This window comes from Tupaia chinensis, unplaced genomic scaffold, assembly GCF_000334495.1.
Source record: "Tupaia chinensis unplaced genomic scaffold, TupChi_1.0 Scaffold000477_2, whole genome shotgun sequence".
Lineage (NCBI taxonomy): Eukaryota > Metazoa > Chordata > Mammalia > Scandentia > Tupaiidae > Tupaia > Tupaia belangeri.
Genome location: NW_006159987.1, coordinates 365,736 through 384,780, shown reverse-complemented (window position 1 = coordinate 384,780; position 19,045 = coordinate 365,736). Strand labels below are relative to the sequence as shown.

General features: G+C 46.3%; 3 protein-coding genes across 4 annotated transcripts in view; all 3 read right to left on the bottom strand.

Moving 5' to 3' along the window:
* Nucleotides 1-1,561, bottom strand: part of IFI35 (interferon induced protein 35) — a 12,066-nt gene extending 10,505 nt beyond the window's left edge. The window contains exon 1 of the mRNA XM_006156084.3: nt 1,344-1,561. Coding sequence (XP_006156146.1) covers nt 1,344-1,373 — 30 coding nt within the window. The 5' untranslated portion in view covers nt 1,374-1,561. The remainder of the gene's footprint in view (nt 1-1,343) is intronic.
* Nucleotides 1,562-7,398: 5,837 nt separating this feature from the next.
* Nucleotides 7,399-10,957, bottom strand: RPL27 (ribosomal protein L27). Its single transcript, XM_006156082.3, has 5 exons — nt 10,851-10,957; nt 10,495-10,577; nt 9,442-9,611; nt 7,594-7,704; nt 7,399-7,487 (listed from the first exon to the last, which is right to left on the bottom strand). The coding sequence occupies exons 2-5, from the start codon at nt 10,573-10,575 to the stop codon at nt 7,439-7,441; spliced, it is 411 nt and encodes a 136-aa protein (XP_006156144.1). The 5' UTR covers nt 10,576-10,577; nt 10,851-10,957; the 3' UTR covers nt 7,399-7,438.
* Nucleotides 10,958-13,665: 2,708 nt separating this feature from the next.
* RUNDC1 (RUN domain containing 1) overlaps nt 13,666-19,045 on the bottom strand; it is a 16,578-nt gene continuing 11,198 nt past the window's right edge. For both annotated transcript variants that reach the window (XM_027774795.1, XM_006156081.2), the window contains 3 exons: nt 17,550-17,669; nt 14,812-16,054; nt 13,666-14,660 (listed from right to left, as the gene is read on the bottom strand). In XM_027774795.1, coding sequence (XP_027630596.1) covers nt 15,189-16,054; nt 17,550-17,669 — 986 coding nt within the window. In that variant the 3' untranslated portion in view covers nt 13,666-14,660; nt 14,812-15,188. The remainder of the gene's footprint in view (nt 14,661-14,811; nt 16,055-17,549; nt 17,670-19,045) is intronic.

The following is a 19,045-nucleotide window of genomic DNA, read 5'->3' as shown; positions in this document are numbered from 1 at the left end:
GACTCCCACATAGTTGACCGCGGTTCACGTCCCAGACCCGGTGGCTTAAAACTCACGCCGGGCGCGTGTGCGTGAGTACCCAAGATCCCGAGAGGAGAGTGGAGGAGGAGGGATTGTGGCGTGACCATCCCCCCTGGGAGGTGATTTCTCGCTTTCTGTCTCTATGTCTCTGTCTGTCTGGCGAGCGCATGCGCCCTATAGCGAAAACCTCTCAAAAAAAAAAAAAAGAAAGAAAGAAAGAAAGAAAGAAAGAAAGAAAACAACCCCCTGGGGGATGGTTATGGTGCAATTTCTTCTCCTTCAGTCTCCTCTTGGGACTTTCGGCATGCACACACATGCATCTGGTGTGAATTTCAAGCTGCTGGGTCTGGGACTTGAACTGTGGTTGGCCATGTGGAAGTCCAGCACCTTAACAACTATGCCACCTGCTGCTCCTGATAATTTTGTCTTTTGACAAGGTCCAAGATTAAGTTGTGATGGGAAGAGGAGAGGACGAATTTGAGGGGGAGCCCAGCAGGTGGTGTGGTGGTTAAAATGCTGGACACCAACATGGCCAACCACAGTTCAAGTCCTGGATCCTATAGCTTGAAAATCGCACTCAGGCATATGTACATGCATGTCCAAAATCCCGAAAATGGAGAAGGGATTGTGGCGTGGTCATCCCCCTGGGGGGTGATTTCTCTTGCCCTCTCTCTTTCTCTGTCTCTGGCAAGCCCACATATTCTACAGCAAAAACCTTAAAAAAAAAATGAGAAGGGCATGTTAGTGGGTGGATGTGTTACTAAAGAGATTTTTACTTGGGTGACAAAATCCCTTAAGTATTTAATGCAAACTATGATTCTCTCTTCAGAAAAACACACATTCGGGACCAGCAGTTAGCGTAATGGCTATGTTGCTGGACTCCCATGTAGTCGACCGCGGTTCAAGTCCTGGACCCGGGCGGCTTAAACTCACACCGGGTGCGTGTGCGTGCGTGCCCAAGATCCCAAGAGGAGAATGGAGGAGAAGGGATTGCAGTGTGGCCACCCCCCTGGGGGGTGATTTCTCGCTTTCTATCTCTCTGTCTCTCTCTGTCTCAAAAAAAAAAAAGAAAAACACACATTCACCCAGGGAGTTCACAAGACCCTGTGGTGTAAGTTTGTGAGAGACTTCTGCTTTGAGGCCATAGGTTAGGGGACCAGCGCAGAGCGGAGAGGTAATCTAGCCCATGTTTCTCCCCAGTTCTTTGGCAGGTCTGAGAGATCAGCAGGGAGAGGCATGGCTACGGGGCCCTGAGATGCCTGCAGGTTCCTAGCCAAGACTTCTCCTCAGTTTCTCCCCATCCCAACACCCTCCTTACTTACAACATCGGAGGTCACTTTCATGGAGTCCATTTGGCAAGAGGCCAGGCTTCAGGGCTGGATACTAGTGCCAGAGTCCACCACAGTAAACTCTGGCTTGTACCCTCTGAGGAGATTTTGTCTCCTGCAGTTTCAGCAGCTCCGAAGGCTGTGCAGGAAGGCACTTTGCTTCCACTTTCATTTCAGCAAAATCCCTGCCCTTTGGTGCTCACACCCCGCAGCCAGGATTCCCCACCCCTGGGAGGAGCCTTTCTGGTCTTCAAAGTCAGCTCCACCCACCAATGAGACCTCTCGGGAAGTTAGCTCACAACAACTGTAGATCTGATGCTTGCCTAAATCAACTATTCCAGGCAATCCTTCCCAGCTCCAGTCCATTGGTGGAATTCGCTTTAACATTTATTTCTCTCGAGCCTAGAATGATGCTGGACACATGCAAACACTGACAAAGTAATTGTTTTTCCCCTTTATTTTATTTCCCCCTTTATTCATGACAAAGCATGTGAACATGCAAATGAGAGTGAGAGAAAGACAGAGGGAGAGTTCGAGAAAGATGGAGAGATCAGCATCTTCCTCCAGTCCTCCAGCCCTTTGGATCTTGGACACTTGCACACGTGCCTGGCTGTTTCAGGCTGACTGGTCGGCTTGGGATTTGAATTGCTGTCACCATGAGGGATCAAGTTTCCCTTAAACAGCTGGAACCTGGATATAATAATTGCTGAATGGATGAGAAATACAACCAGGACTGATACAGCCCGTAGTTCAAATTCACAAAGCTGTAATAATGGTCAGCATTGGGAGCTGTGTGACAGGCTCAACACCGTTTTGTTTTACATGAATTAACTCTCCAAAGCAACTCCAAGGAGTTGGTTCTACTTCCCCATTTTACGGATGAGAAAAACAAGGTACAGAACTTGTCCAAGGTCACATAAGGAAGTGAATGGTATTTGAATTTGGTCCTTGAGGTAATGCAGAAAATGGAAAAGAAAAAAAAATCTCTCTCTCTCTCTCTCTCTATATATATATATATATATAGATAGATAGATATAATTTATGATCTATTTATTTGTTGTGATTTTCAAGCCACTGGATCTGGGACTTGAATCATAACTGGCCATGTGGGAATCCAGCATCTTAATCATTACACCACCTGGTGACCCTAAAGTGCTATTTTTAAAAAAATATTAGTTTTTACCTTAGGGCATGTGTGCTAGCAGGTTGTGGCAGACAGAGATAGACACAGTGAGAGAGAAAAGTGAGAAATTACTCCCCAAGGGGGATGGCCACGCTGAAATCCTTTCTCCTTCATTCTCCTCCCAGGATCTCAGGTATACTCACACATGTGCCTGGTGTTATTTTCAAGCCACCAGGTCCCAGGATTGAACCACAGTTGGCCTTGTGGGAGTTTAACTGCTATGCCATTTGTTGGTACCACTAATTTTTTTTTTTTTTAATGTTTTGCCATAGAGTACAGGCTGATAGAAACAGTGAGAAGGAAAGAAGTGACCAACAGATGGCGTAATGGTTACATCACGGGATTCCCATGTAGTCGACTGTGGTGGACTGCAGTGGCTTTAAAACTCATGCCAGGGGGACCAGCAGTTGGCATAATGGCTATGTTGCTGGACTCCCATGTAGTCAACCACGGTTCGAGTCTCGGACCCAGTGACTTAAACTCACGCCCAGCGCTTGTGTGTGCGCACCCAAGATCCTGAGAGGAGAATGGAGAAGGGATTGTGGTGTGGTCATCCCCCCTGCCGGTGATTTCTCTCTTTCTGTCTCTCTGTCTCTGTCTTTCTGGCGAGCGCATGTGCCCTATAACAAAAACCTCTCCAAAAAAAGAAAAAAAATAAAACAGAAAAACTCATGCCAGGCACATGTGCTTGCATTCCACCTAGAGGAAAATAGAGAAGGGATTGCAGCGTGGTCATCCTCCCTGGGGGGTGATTTTTTGGTTTCCATCTCTCTGGTAAGCACATGTGCTCTATAACAAAAATCTCTCTTAAAAAAAAAAAGTTAAGAAGTGAGAAATCATTCCCTGGGGGGTGGTCACAGAGTAATCCTTTCTCCTCAGGATTTTGGAGATTCACACCCATGTGCCTAGCATGACTTTCAAGTCACCAGGTCCGGGAATCAAACTGTATCGGCCATGTGAGAGTCCACCACTGTAACTACTATGCCAACAGCTGACCCAGAAAGTAGTAATTTTTTTTTTCTTTTAGAGAGCAATTTTTGCCATAGGATGTGTGCGGTTGCCAGCCAGCCAGCCAGAGAGACAGAAGGCGAGAAATCACCCCCCAGGAGGGATGGCCACACAGCAATCCCTTCTCCTCTCGGGATCTTGAGCTAGCATGCACACAAACCCTGAGGGTTTTTGTTTGTTTGTTTTGTTTTTTAAAGAATTATTTCACATGAGTTTTGCTAGAGAAAGACAGAGGGAGAGAGGGAGAGTTAGAAAGCAAGCTGCCAGGTCCAGGACTTGAACTGCGGTAGCCCATGTGGGAATTTCAGCACCTTAACAACCATGTCATCCGCTGGGACCAGCAGTTAGTGTAATGGCTATGTCGCTGGACTCTCATGTAGTAGACCACGGTTCGCGTCCGTCATTGTGATGTGGCCATCCCCCCTGGGGGGTGATTTCTCGCTTTCTGTCTCTCTCTCTGTCTGGCGAGTGTACGCGCCCTATAGCAAAAACCTCTAAAAAAAAAAAAACATACCACCCGTTGACCTGCCCTGCCTGAGTTTTAAGCCGCCGGGTTTGAGACTCAAACCGCAGCCGACTACATGAGAATCCAGTGACATAACTATATGCCATCTTCTGGTCCTGAAAGTGCTATTTTTTGTTTTTGGAGAGGTTTTTGCTATAGGGCACATGCACTCCCCAGAAAGACAGAGACACAGAAAGCAAGAAATCACTTCCCAGGGGAGATGGCCATGCCACAATCCGTTCTCCTCCACTCTCCTCTCGAGATCTTGAGCATGCACGCACACATGCCTGGAGTGAATTTAAGCCGCTGGGTCCGGGACTTGAACCGTGGTTGAACACATGGGACTCCAGCGACATAGCCACTATGCCAACTGCTAGTCCTGCAAAGTGCTAAATTTTTAATCAAAGGCTCAATTCCATTTTTATTTTTTTCTGACCTCTTTTTTGGCTATAGGGTGTGTACGCTTGCCAGAGACAGAAATCATCCCCCAGGTGGATGGCCACAGAGCAACCCCTTCTCCATTCTCCTTTTGGGATTTTGGGCATGCGTGCACACGCCTGATGTTTCAAGCCTGTGATCTCCGACTGGAACCATGGTCAACAATGTCTGAGTCTAGTGCCTTAACCACTACACTACCTACCTGCTGGTCCAATTTTTTTTTTTTTTACGATTTTGCTTTAGGGCACCTGTGCTTGCCAGAAACAGAAAACAAAAAACCAGGACCAGTAGATAGCATAGTTGGACTCCCATATAGGAGACCGTGGTTGAGTTCTGGACCTCTTCGCTTAAAATTTACACTGGGTATGTGTAGTGCCTGCTTAAGATTCCATGAGAATGGAGAAAGGATTGCACCGTGGCCATCACTCCAGGGGGTGATTGTCACTTTTGTCTCTCTCTCCAGTGAGCACACTGTACCCTGACAAAAATCTCTCAAGAAAAAAAAAGCGAGAAATCATCCTCTGGAGGGATGGCCATGTCATGATCCCTTCTCTACCCTCTTTAGATTTTGGGCACACATACACACATACCTGGCCTGAGTTTCAACCCTATAGGCCTGGGACTTGAACTTGGTCATCTATGTTGGAGCAATGTAACTGCTATGCCATCTGCTGATTCAATTCCACTTTAAAAAAAGTATTATTTAACTTTACGCATTTGACCAGAGACAGAAAGAGAAAGTAAGCCGCCAGGTACGAGACACGAACTGCAGCCAGCCATGTGGGAGCCCAGTGCCCTCAACCACCATGCCACCTGCCAGCCCCTCAATTCCATTTTTGCCTCTGAATAAGCACTCAGGGAGGTGGCGATGCATCAGTCCTCTTGTCTCCTCTCAGTAGTTTGGGCAGCCACGCACATGTGGGATCTAGCACCTTAACCTCCCCACCACTTGCTGGCCCAATTTTCCATTAAATTTTTAAAGTACCCTCATATATAACAGTGTGTATCGTTTTCTACTCCTTACCTAGCCCAGTTTTTTCCACTGTTGTTACCTAGGGTTTCTCAACTCCTTCCTCCCATCTCAGATGGGGTGAAGTGTGGTGCCAAGATTGGAGGGCAAACAAGCTTGTGTAAATCTTAGTTCCTGCTAGTGACTTGGAACCAGTTCAGCTAGTCCCTTCACAAGCAGGGTCACAGAGCCAGCAGGTGGCATAGAGGTTAAGGTAGCTGGATCCCACATGACTAAGAGCAAGGTTTGAGTCTAGGACCTGGTGGCTTAAAAACTGTGCACGCACAGGACAAGCAGTTGGTATAATGGCTCTGTCACTAGACTCCCACGTAGTCAACAGCGGCTCAAGTCTCAGACCTGGCAGCTTAAACTCACGCTGGGCGTGTGCTTGTGTGTGCGTGCGCTTAAGATCCTGAGAGAATGGAGAAAGGATTGCAGTGTGGTCATCTCCTCTAGGGGGTGATTTCTCGCTTTCAGGCAAGCGCACATGCCCTATAATTAAAACCTCTCCAAAAAGTTATGTGCCTAAGATCTTGAGAAGGGATTGTGGCATGGCCATACCCCTTGTGGGAAAAAGGGCAGAAAATTCTCATTTTCTCCCTAGTGAGCACCTGCTCCCTATAGCAAAACTTTTTTTATTTTTTAAAGGGGGGGGGTCACAGTTAAATATCTAGCTAGGGGGGACCAGCAGATGATGTGGTGGTTAAAGTGCTGAACACTCACTCCCACATGGCCGACCGCGGTTTGAGGACTGGACCTGGTTGCTTGCTTTCTCACTTTCCCTCTCTGTCTCTCTCTCTGATCAAATTAAAATAAATGAATAAAATTCAAAAAAAATCTAGTTAGGGAACCAGCAGTTAGCGTAATGGCTATGTCGCTGGACTCTCATGTAGTCGACCACGGTTCGCGTCCTGGACCGGGTGGCTTAAAACACACCGGGCACATATGCGTGCGTGCCCAAGATCCCGAGAGGAGAATGGAGGAGAAAGGATTGCGGCGTGACCATCCCCCCTGAGTGATTTCTCGCCATCTCTATGTCTCTGTCTGGCGAGCACATGCGCCCTATAGCGAAAACCTCTCCAAAAAAAAAGGGGCAACAAGACCAGAACACTAAACAATTTGGGTCAAGAAATAACCTCACCTAGGGTCAACAGATGGTATAGCAGTTATGCTGCTGGATTCCCACATGGCTGACTGCAGTTTGAGTCCTGGACCCACAGCTTGGGACTCATGCAGAGCGAATGGCCACTCTGCAATCCCTTCTTCACTCTTCTCTCAGGATCCTGGGCACACACGCACATGTGCCCATCTGCCAGGTCCGGAACTCGAACTGTGGTAGACTACATGGGAGTCTAGCGACATAGCCATTACGCCAACTGCTGGTGCTGGGAATGATTTATTTTCCCTCTCACTGTCTGTCTGACTCTCCTGCAAGGGGCATGTGCTCTAAGGCAAAAGGAAACAAACCTCTGCAAATAACCTTACCCAAAGTCAGGGGCTGGCCCAATAACCTAGTGGTAAAAAGAGCTAAACCCCACATGACCCACCAGGTTTGAATACTGGCTCTGGTGTCTTGAAAACACCCCACCCCAGGTCCATGTGTATATATACCCAAAATCCTAACAGGATAGAGAGATGGAGATGGAGAAGGGACTGTGGCTTGACTACTGTCCACTGGGGAGTTTTCTCTCTCCCTCTGTAGTATACACACACCCTCTAGCAATTACCAGTAGCAGCCCTTTCGGACAATATTTCAGCTCATCATACTTTACCCACTGAGGAAAGAGGTTAAAGTCTTAGAAAAGCAAATTTAACTTTTCTATTTTCCGACACCTACCACCTATTGTTTTTATCTTATGAATGCCCTCCTTTCCCTAGTCTGATAACACATGCAGCAGGCAGGCAATTTTTTTTTCCACCTTTTTAATGACTGAAACATAAAACATCTAAAACCGCAGTTTCTGGAAGAACCACTTATTCTTGCCTGTCTTGTACCTAGAAAAAAAGAAAAAGACCACCAATGAGATGAATGTGAAGACAAAATTCTTTTCATGGGAGAACAGTGAAACTACCTCAACATCCATTACCAACGTCTACTTACCTCTCTTCAAACTTGACCTTTGCCTCCCGCCGGGCCTTGCGTTTAAGAGCAGGGTCTCTGAAGACATCCTTGTTGACCACAGTTTTGTCCAAGGGAATATCCACAGAGTACCTAGCGACAGTGGTTGAGAGACAGGAAGGTCAGCCCACTTGCTGCCTGGATCACGCCACAGCACAAGTCCTCCTAGAACACTGCATGTCAGGGTCTGATTCCAGAGGAATTATCAAAAGTGCTGTCATTCTTTGGAAATCCCCCATTTTTACATTCACTTCTACAGACCTCAGCTATTGAAAAATCTTGCAACTCGTTCCCAATTACCCACAAGACATGCTCTTTTTCTGGCTAAGAATTATCTAGCCTTTCTTTACTTCCATTATGGCAACTGGCTTGCTTTCTTTTTTTAAACAGCTGTTAAGACCAGATTTTTTTTTTTAAAGATTTATTTATTTATATTTGACTAGAGAGGAAGTGAGGGAGAGGGAGGAAGGGAGAGAGAGAGCATGCGTGTGCAAACGAGCAAGCAAGTTGCCAAGTCCAGGACTTGAACCATGGTTGGCCATGTGGGAGCTCAGCACCCTTAACCACCACGCCACCTGGCAGCCCAGTAGTTGGCTAGCTTTCTATCTAGAGGCATTCTACTTAGTGTTCTTCAAATTCTGCCTATTCAGTTAGTCTCATTATGACACTGCCAAGGCTGGGCAGCTAGATGCTTCAGTCTCACCACATCACTGCACCTGAGTTACGCTCTTCTGTCTTTGGCCAGCAAACCAAGAGTAAATGCCCAGTGTCAGCAGTAAACTTAAGGCACATGCTACTGGGTTCTGGCCATTACCATTCACACACTTCTAATTCTTGATCTTGGCTTTGTAACCTGTACTAAGATAGTATAAGGGAGCTCAGCAACTGAGCAAAGTTAATTGGAGGAGGGGGGTTTGCATTCACTCATGTATCCACCACTTCTGAAAGCCTATAGCAATTATATTTGAGGGCAGACAGGACCTTACGCATTTACTATGGATGGAAGACAAATTTAACAATCTCTACCCAATGATTTTGAAAAGTTATTTTCCTGGGCCAGCAGATGGTATAGTGGTTGTTGCTGGACTTTCACATAGCTGATTTGAGGTTTGAGTCCTAGACTTGGTGACTTCAAGTGAATACCAGGTATGTATGTGTGTATGCCCAATTCCAGGAGAAAGTAAAGCAGCATGACCATCCCTCCGGTGGGATGACTTCTCACCTTCCCCCTCACTGTCTTTCTCTTGAGAGAGTGTACGTACCCTAAGTAAAAACCTCTTAAAAAAAGTTGTTTTTCCTTTTTATGGCCAGAGGGCAGATCAGGTCACTGAAGAGGAAGAAAGCACCCTACAATGAGGTGTGGTCAGGTCTTGGTACGTGCACCATACCTGGTGTTTTTCTTTTTTCTTAAAGAATTATTTCATTCAACTTTACTTATCATCATCATTAGCCACCAGTTCCGAGACTCGAACCGTGGATGGCCATGAGAGTCCAGCATCCTTAACCATGCCACCTGTGGGCCCCCGTACCTGGTGTTTTTCAAACCGCAGTGGCTAATATTCAAAACATGGTCAGCCCTGTGGAATCCAGCTTCCTTAACCACTAGGATACAGGGTTGGCCCTAAGAGTTTTCAAGCCAAGTTAAAAACAAACAAACCAAGAACAGGACTCCCACATGGACGAAATGAGGCAAGGATGGAAACGACGGTCACTCCATAAGTTGACAAAGTGGAAATGACATCACTTCCTGGTACTGGAATGGCTCCTAATTTGTCTCATAGTTGGGAGAAAGAAAAAATTCACTTCCCTTCCCATTGTTGAAATGCTCACCTTGTGGGCATGAGGTGATTGTAGTTATAAACCTTCACAAAAGACTTGATCTTTGACCTCTTGGCGATTTTCTTCTTGCCCATGGCAGCTGTCACTTTGCGGGGATAGCGGTCAATTCCAGCCACAAGAGCATGGCTGTAGGGGCGATCTGAGGTGCCATCATCAATGTTCTAAATGAGTAAGAATTTCATTGGTTATTAATGGAGGGCTTATTTGGGGCCCTTGTTGATAACATCAAGGGCATGCACAGAAAGAGTATGCTCTCCCTCAGCTTTCCAAGACCCTAGTATTGTATATAGAGAAAAGTCACAAACACTTTATTTGATGCCTAAGAGTAACAGGATGGCCTCTATTCCCACCAGGAAGGCTCTTGGAAGATCCTGAGAGTTAATACCAGCCCTTAAAACTTTTCATCTTTTAACTTCCTCAGTGATTACACAAAAAATAAAGGGCAGAGCCAGAATTACAACACCACCGGCCTAACCTCTGAGACCTTTCTCAGGCAAACGGGAAAAGGGGAAGGGGTCCCTACATCAGTCAAAATCTGTGGGGTACGTAGTCAGAGCCTAGGGAAATCTCCCAAGAGGTACAAAAACGTAGGTAAGAGGCAAACAGTGACGGGCTGGAATACGCAGGAGACCATTCTGACTAAAAGCAATTCCTTCAAGTCAATGCCAGCTTCTGCACCTACTACCTGTCGGACCTCGGGTAAATCACTGAACACACCTTTAGGCCTCTGCGGTGGAAGGCAACCCCCATGTTACTGCAAGGACTGCACGATAACCCCAGCAGCTATCAAGCATTCAGGAAAAGTTGCCACCATTGCTAATGCAGTATTTAAAGCCTCTGGTGGAAAACATTGACGTTAAGTGCTCACTCAATCTGTATATTTTGCACCTTTCTTTCTCAAATATCCTCATGCATTCACCATTTCCCCCCATCGTGCTCAGTAGTTGCTGCCCCAGAAGTGGGTTCTGGATTCCAAGCCCGCCCGCCTGCCGCAGCCGGCTCGGCCCCAGGATAAAAAGGCATAGAGGCCCGCGAGGCTGGTACCTTCACGATGACGGCTTTGCGTCCGGAGTAGCGTCCGGCCAGCACCAGCACCACTTTCCCGGGTTTCATGAACTTGCCCATTTCTGCAGAGAGCAAGAAGAAAGGGCCGCTTACAAGTTGGTAAAGTTAAAGCCGCCCTCGGTCGACTCCTGCCCGTAAGCCCAGCTCTGGGGCTCAGAACTTCTGTTCCCTACAGTCTCGGTCCAGGGGATCCGGCCGGCTCTGCTTGCAGGACAGAATCCTCAATGAAGCCACCACAGACCTAGAAAGGGAAACCACCCGACATCCCGCCGCGACTCGAACCCCAGGCCGCGGATGGCGGTGGATTAGAAGACCCTGCCTTACGTTCTACTCACCGACAGCAACCACCAGGGCCTACGGAAAGGAAAGACGGCTACATCCGCTTAACCTTTCACCCCAACGGAAGGGTGATCTCACTTCCGGCCCCGCCCCTCATCTTTCGTCACGCTACGTTTGTGGCGCTCAGAATCTATTGCGGGCGGAAGAAGCTCGTAAGGGGAAAGTGGGACTTGGCAGCTCGTTTATTTGAATCAAACTTTATTAGTAGCTCTAGCAGTAGACAGAACAAAGGAGTCCTATCTTCGGTGTACGGTAGTGCAAGTAGGTGTGCCTGAGCTCAGTCTGTGCTCTGCGGTTCTTTGTTGCAGTTCCCTTCTCTGCCGCTAGGAGGGGAACACAGTCTGAAATTTTATTTTTTGCCTTGCACTGTTAGGCAAAAGGAAAGGAAAAATCTAACAAGGGTACTTGCCCCAAAACATTTCAAGTCCAATGAAGGAGGGTGATGATAATACTAGCTGCTTACCCTGTGCCAGGCAAGTTCATCTATAATATTTACAATGTTATGACTTTTTAATTTAATTAATTAATTTATTTATTTTGACCAGAGGGGTACAGAGAGAGCGTGCGTGAGAGCGAGCCGTCAGGTCCAGGACTTGAACTGCAGTTGGCCATGTGAGTCCAGCACCTCTAATCACTGCCGGCCCCTGTTATGACTTAATTCCTATAACAGCACAAGGAGAAAGGTACTATTATTATCTCTGTTCTGCAGTTGAAGAAACTATAATATTCCCAAAGTTTATAGTGAATAAATAGCGGAACTGGGACTCAGACTCAAACAGTCCAATTCCTGAGCTCATACTATTGGCTGTGCCACCACACTGAGCACCTACCTGTGCTAGGCAAGATGCTAGCACTCCATATGTCAACAGCCTCTTTACTTCCCCACAAACTGCATCGTGGGTGTTTCCTTTCCATTCAAACGTGAGGAAACTGCAATTCAAGTGTATAAATTATCTGATGTTGATCTAATCAGTGGCATAGATACTATTCAAATCTAGTACCTGTGCCCAGGTCTAGCTAGCTTTTTTTTTTTTTTAGAATGATTTTATTACCATCACTATTTTTTAATTCACCAGAAAGTAAGAGAGAGAAAGAGAAAGTGAGAAACCAAGCCACTGGTCTGGGACTCAAACCGTAGTCAGCCATTCTGTCCAATGCCTTAACCACCATGCCACCTGCTGGCTCCCATGCGTGCAAATTCTTAGACCTGCGTTGACTGTTCCACCTCTCTTCACTTGTCCTGTCTCACCCCAAGCCCGTGATAAGGATCTCAGTTCTAATGCAGGTGAGATCTGTTCCTAGAAGATACCTGACTGTAGGAGGCTGCCAGGATTGTCTCAGCTGACACACACCTTTAGGTTTCATGAAAAACTTGGCAGAGCAATGGCTGTCTGCTCATGTCCCTCTAACCAGTCCTTTGGCAACTGAAATTTCTGACAGGTGGGAAAATACCTTCTCCCACCCAAAGTTGAGGAGGGAGTGAGGTGGTGGATAATGGAGAGGAACAAAACATTCACAAAGAACATGATACAATGAGGTAGCATGATAGAGTATAAAGACCATGGCTTTGAGTTCAGCCAACCTGAGTTCAAATCGCAGCTCTTCCAACAAAGGATAAACCTGCGCAAACCTCTCTGCAGTGTCATTTTTTTCTCCACTGTAACGTGGGGGTGGGGTAGCCAACTGATTAGGGAACTGCATCCCATGTGGCTGGCGACATTTTGAATTCCAACCCTAGAGGCTTGAAAAATGCTGGGTATGTGTGCGTGCTTGCCCCAAATCCTGACAAGATGGAGAAGTGGAGGATGGATTGTGGCAGGATCACAACTCAGTGAGGAGTGCTTTCTCCCTCTCTGGTGACTGCACGCAACCTCTGGCAATTAAAATAAATACAATAAAATAAATACTGTCCCACTTCAGTAGTAAGAATTAGAATGATGCACAAATACTTTTTGTAATGTTAGCACATAGCCTTAAGGCAAACTAGTTTTTTGTGAGGATTAGAAAAAGACAATACAGGGCCAGCTGGTGATTAAGGCAGCTGGACTCCGCATGGCTGACTACAGCAGTTCAAGTCCCAGAGCCTTGAAAAACACACTGGGCGGGACCAGCAGTTGGCGTTAACGGCTATGTAGCTGTACTCCCATGTAGTTGACCGTGGTTCGAGTCCCAGATCCGGTGCCTTAAACTCATGCCGGGAACATGTGCATACATGCCCAAGATCCCGAGAGGAGAATGGAGAAGGGATTGCGGTGTGGCCATCCCCCCAGGGTGTGTGTGTGTGTGATTTCTCGCTCTCTGTCTCTCTTTCTGGCAAGTGAATGCGCCCTATAGCAAAAACCTCTCAGAAAAAGAAAAACACACTGGAAGTCAGTACGTGTATGCCCCAAATCCCAAAAATGAAGAGACTGTAGAATGGCCATCACTCTGAGGGGGTGTTCTCATTCGCTCTCTTCCTCCAGTGAGCACATGCACACCCTAGCAAATTAAAAAAAAATAAAATCAAAACACTACCACTCAAGTGGAGTTGATCCAGGGCACAGGGGAGAAAAAGTTTTTAAAGAAATATCGATCTGAATCAGATGGGCTCATAAGGGCGACAGACTTAGAACCAAAGCAGAGGGGGGCCAGCAGGTGGTGAAGTGGTTAAAGGCACTGGACTCTGAAACGTGGTTCAAGTCCTGGACCTGATGGCTTGCTTTCTCACTTTCCCTCCCTCTCTCTCTCTGATTAAACTGGAAAATAATAATAAATAAAGTTAAATAGAAAATAATTCTTAAAAAAAAAAAAAAAAGAAACCAAAGCAGAGGGTAAGTTGTCATCGTAGAGAATCTACACAAAATACTATTATTTTATTAGTAACCACAGGTATATCATTTTCCACAACATTCCACACTTGATTCACAGGGAGAATAATTCTAATGAAATATCAACAATGTATCTTAAATAAGTAACATGTTGCTGAAAACATTAAAGTTAAAACGCACTACCGTAAAGTGCAGAAACAAAGTGCAGCTGGCAATTTAAGACATGAAAACAAGGAGGGCCGGTAGTGTTCTGAGTGATAAATTCCACCCATCTTTGGTAAGTTCAGGAGCAGAACCCACCACAGGTTGAATAACAAATGTGAACAGAAAAGGCTGAAATACTGAAGACCAAACAGGACCACTCTGGGGTCAGTTCTGTATTGAAATACTCAGCCCCTAGGTCTGTAAACAGCGACCTCCCAACACTCCTACCCACCCCCCAATACCTATTCCTGGTGTAGTACCTATTCCAAGTTCAGACCTCGTCCATCCAGCCCCCAGGACAAGTGTGGCAAGCCACAGCCCACCAGTTGCTGTTGGCTACCAGATGGGATTCCTGCGAATACCCAACTGAGAGGAAAGGATTCTTGAGAAGTGCATCTTAAGTACATTGAATTCTAAAATGACTGTCACTTTTGTTGGGAGGCACACAAAGGAAAGTTTACTTGCCAGAGGACATAGTACAACACCTCAGTTTTCATTCCTGTGCCAGGAGATGACTACCTTGTCAGATTTCACCTCCTACCTTCCTCAAGGAAAGAGCTTGTTTAAGTATGAACCTGTGGTCAACTTCTTTAGAAATGTTCTTATGTATTTCCACTCCTAATTTTAGAGGCAGTCATGACATATACAGTCTTTCTTGACTCTGGGGTCAGGAAGAAAGGGGAATCAAGATTCATAAAAAGAATTAAAATTCTGGCCTCTGGACTCTCAAACCTGCTTCAAATGAAGGATGACAGATGCCAGTTCGACTAACAGAAGCCCCAGACTGACTGCCACCTGTTTAGAGGCAGTCATGACATATACAGTCTTTCTTGACTCTGGGGTCAGGAAGAAAGGGGAATCAAGATTCATAAAAAGAATTAAAATTCTGGCCTCTGGACTCTCAAACCTGCTTCAAATGAAGGATGACAGATGCCAATTCGGCCACCTGTGACAACTTACTCATGTTGTCATTCACTGTCATAGAGAATGGTTAGAAAAATTAGAAAAATCCAAGTTTTCAAAATACCAGAGGTGGCATGACGTGGCAGTAACTATGTGCCATGATCCATTCCTTTAACATAGGCTATGCACGTGTGCTCACGCATACATGGTGTGTACTAGGGCAGAACCTTGTAAGGGGAGCCTCTGGCTCATCTTTTTGAGATGCTAAGTTGGTGAAGAAAACAGAATGCGCTCATTTGGCTGACCACCCAAGCAGGGTCTAGGTCTTTAACCCTTCTTCCAGCTCCTTGCTCCTATTCTAAAAAGACACACACCTATCCCTACGGAGCAAGGCACTGGTCTAGGGGGAACACTTTCTCATCAAAAGGCATCTTTGATGTTCTTGAGCTGGCGCACGGCCAGGTCTACAGGGAGGCTGAACTTGAGGCTGCTGAGGCGACTGAGCAGGTTGAGGGCACTCTCAAAGCCTGTGTGTGCCATGTAGCTCCAGGGCTGGTAGTGGGGCTCGATGAGTGATCCTGACTTGCAGATGAGGTTCACCCAGGACACCAGGCGCTGCTCATTCAGTGCCATGCACACCAAGGCCTTCAGCTCCGAGTCTGCACTGCGCTTAAAAGGGTCGTGCTCTGTCAGCACCATGTGGATGGCTGTCAGGAGGCTCTGTTTGGGGGTCACAATAGTGCCTCCCATAACAGGCAGGGCAAAGGACTGGGACAGCTTACGGGCTGGGGATTCCACATAAGCTCGGCCATTTTTAGCATGGTAGTACTTTACAAAGAGCTCCCAGGGGTGCATGGCTTCAGGGGCCGAGGAAAAGGCTGGCAGCAAACAAGCGATGGGGGCCATGACAAGGCTCATCCCCGGGGAGGAGGCATATAGTCCATGGGCCAGCAGGTCCCGCACAGCCACTGTCAGCTCCTTCCGCACAGCCAGGGTCAGCTCGTCTTTGCCACCTGGAGAGAGGTCCTGGAGGTTGGCAGAGGTGATGACGTGGTCATGAGGCTGGTGCCTCAAGGCCAGCTGCTTCACTCTGTCTACTGATACCTCCAGCCTCTTCAGTAAGGGAGAGTAGTCTCTGTCAGCCTGGTCCCTCTGCCATAGCGTTTGAGGGATCTGGCCTGTGGCACAACCAAACTGGCTAACAGCAAAGATCTGGAGCACTGCCAGTGCTCGACGCATCAGGTGTAGCCCCGTCTCCCGGACTCTCTTCACATCTTCTGCCTTTGCTGTTTAAAAAAGACAATGGCTCATCAGTGAGAGACCAGAAGAGCACAGGGTATACTCAATGAGTCACAGGCTAAGATCAAGTCTTGCTTCTGAGGCACGGTATGAGTCTCACATGAAGATGAGAGTCACACAGGATAAGCTGAAATTACTTTTTTTGGGTTAATAATAGCTGTATTGGGATATAATTCAACTACCATACAATTTGCCCACTTAAGATGTATGATTCAATGCTTTTTAGTATATTTAATTGTGTAATTACCACAATCAATTTTAGAACACTCCATCATCCCCAAAAGAAACCCTATACCACTCGTATTTCCCATTCCCCACTTACCCTGAACCCCTAGGCAACTACTAATCTACTGTCTGTAGATGTGCCTGTATATTTCTGGAAGCTATACTTACTTTTGCTATTTCCTGGAGGCAGTCTGCTACTGCCTGTTTTGGTGGAACCATTTTCTGTCTTCCCACCAGCCTTGCATTCGCAGTGTCCACTGCCCGTCTGTAAGGGGCTCCCGACTTCATCTGTAATCAGAAATTGTATGGGGAGATACTCATACAGCCCTTTATAGCAAATTATTTTAAAGAATTATTTTTATTATTTTATTGATTTATGTATTTAAATTTGACCAGAAAGGGACAGAGTGAGAGAGAGAGAGAGTGAAAGCAAGCCGCCAGGTCTGGGACTCAAACCACGGTTGGCCATGTAGGAGTCCAGCACCCTTAACCACCATGGTACCTGCTGGCCCCCTATAGCAAACTTTTAAAGGAAAAATTATATACATATATACATACTCATACAAGAGGAGGCAAGAGAAAGAGGAGGGGGAGTAGGGAGAGAGAGAGAGGGGCACTCTCTCGACAAGGTCTTGCCATGTGATCATCTGCCTGCCCAGCCTCCTAGTCAGTTAGAATCACAGGCCTGCAGTGCCTGGTCTGTTCGGGTTGGGTTGGGAACTGAACCACCCACATGGGCCTAGCCTCGCATAGTGGCACCCTACTATTTGTGCTACTGCAGCTAGGTCTAAAGGAAAAATGATATTGGGGTCAGCAGGTGGTGTGGTGATTAGGGTGCTGAACTCTCCCTATATGGTCGACCGTAGTTTGAGTCCTAGACCTGGTGACTTGAAAATCACACTGGGCACATATGTGTGCATGCCCAAAGTCCTGAGGAGAGAATGGAGGAAAAGGGATTGTAACATGGCCATTCCCGCTTGGGGGCGATTTCTCATTTTCCTTCTCACTCACTGTCTCTCTCTGTTGAGCACACAGGCCCTATGGCAAACACCTAAAAAAGGAAAAAAAGAAAAAAGAAAAAAAGTAATTTTCTTTTTTAGAGTTACTTATTTTTGTTCATCATTATTATTTAACTCACCAGTGAAAGACAGACGGTGGGGTGTGGGGAGCAAGAAACTAACCCACCAGGTCTGGGACTCAAACCATGGCTAGTAGGCCATGTAGATGTGCCTGTATATTTCTGGAAGCTATACTTACTTTTGCTATTTCCTGGAGGCAGTCTGCTACTGCCTGTTTTGGTGGAACCATTTTCTGTCTTCCCACCAGCCTTGCATTCGCAGTGTCCACTGCCCGTCTGTAAGGGGCTCCCGACTTCATCTGTAATCAGAAATTGTATGGGGAGATACTCATACAGCCCTTTATAGCAAATTATTTTAAAGAATTATTTTTATTATTTTATTGATTTATTTATTTAAATTTGACCAGAAAGGGACAGAGTGAGAGAGAGAGAGAGTGAAAGCAAGCCGCCAGGTCTGGGACTCAAACCACGGTTGGCCATGTAGGAGTCCAGCACCCTTAACCACCATGGTACCTGCTGGCCCCCTATAGCAAACTTTTAAAGGAAAAATTATATACATATATACATACTCATACAAGAGGAGGCAAGAGAAAGAGGAGGGGGAGTAGGGAGAGAGAGAGAGGGGCACTCTCTCGACAAGGTCTTGCCATGTGATCATCTGCCTGCCCAGCCTCCTAGTCAGTTAGAATCACAGGCCTGCAGTGCCTGGTCTGTTCGGGTTGGGTTGGGAACTGAACCACCCACATGGGCCTAGCCTCGCATAGTGGCACCCTACTATTTGTGCTACTGCAGCTAGGTCTAAAGGAAAAATGATATTGGGGTCAGCAGGTGGTGTGGTGATTAGGGTGCTGAACTCTCCCTATATGGTCGACCGTAGTTTGAGTCCTAGACCTGGTGACTTGAAAATCACACTGGGCACATATGTGTGCATGCCCAAAGTCCTGAGGAGAGAATGGAGGAAAAGGGATTGTAACATGGCCATTCCCGCTTGGGGGCGATTTCTCATTTTCCTTCTCACTCACTGTCTCTCTCTGTTGAGCACACAGGCCCTATGGCAAACACCTAAAAAAGGAAAAAAAGAAAAAAGAAAAAAAGTAATTTTCTTTTTTAGAGTTACTTATTTTTGTTCATCATTATTATTTAACTCACCAGTGAAAGACAGACGGTGGGGTGTGGGGAGCAAGAAACTAACCCACCAGGTCTGGGACTCAAACCATGGCTAGTAGGCCATGTGGGAGTCCAGTGCCTTAACCATCACACCGGGTGACTTGCTGGCCCCGAGAAAGTAATATTTAATGGTGACTATCACATTCAAGAATTTTACAAATTCTTATCTTATTTAATTGTGTAAAATAGTGACTAGCATATAGCAGTTGGCACAATAAATATTTGCTAAGTAAATGAAGCATGAATCATCATTTATGAATGAGGAGAATGAGACTACAGAGGTTGGTAATCTACTCAAGAACACAAAGCCAACAAGTGGCAGAGCTGGGATTTTAACTGTCTGGTTCTGAAACCTTTGTACTCTCTACTCTACTATACTGGCTCCCTTATAAGTGATCAAACTTCTTAAAAAGTACATCAAACTAGCGAAAGTTGACAACTTCTTAGCGTCCGGGAGGCTGCTCCTGGTGACGGTGCAATCGTCACCATGCCACAAAATGAATATAAT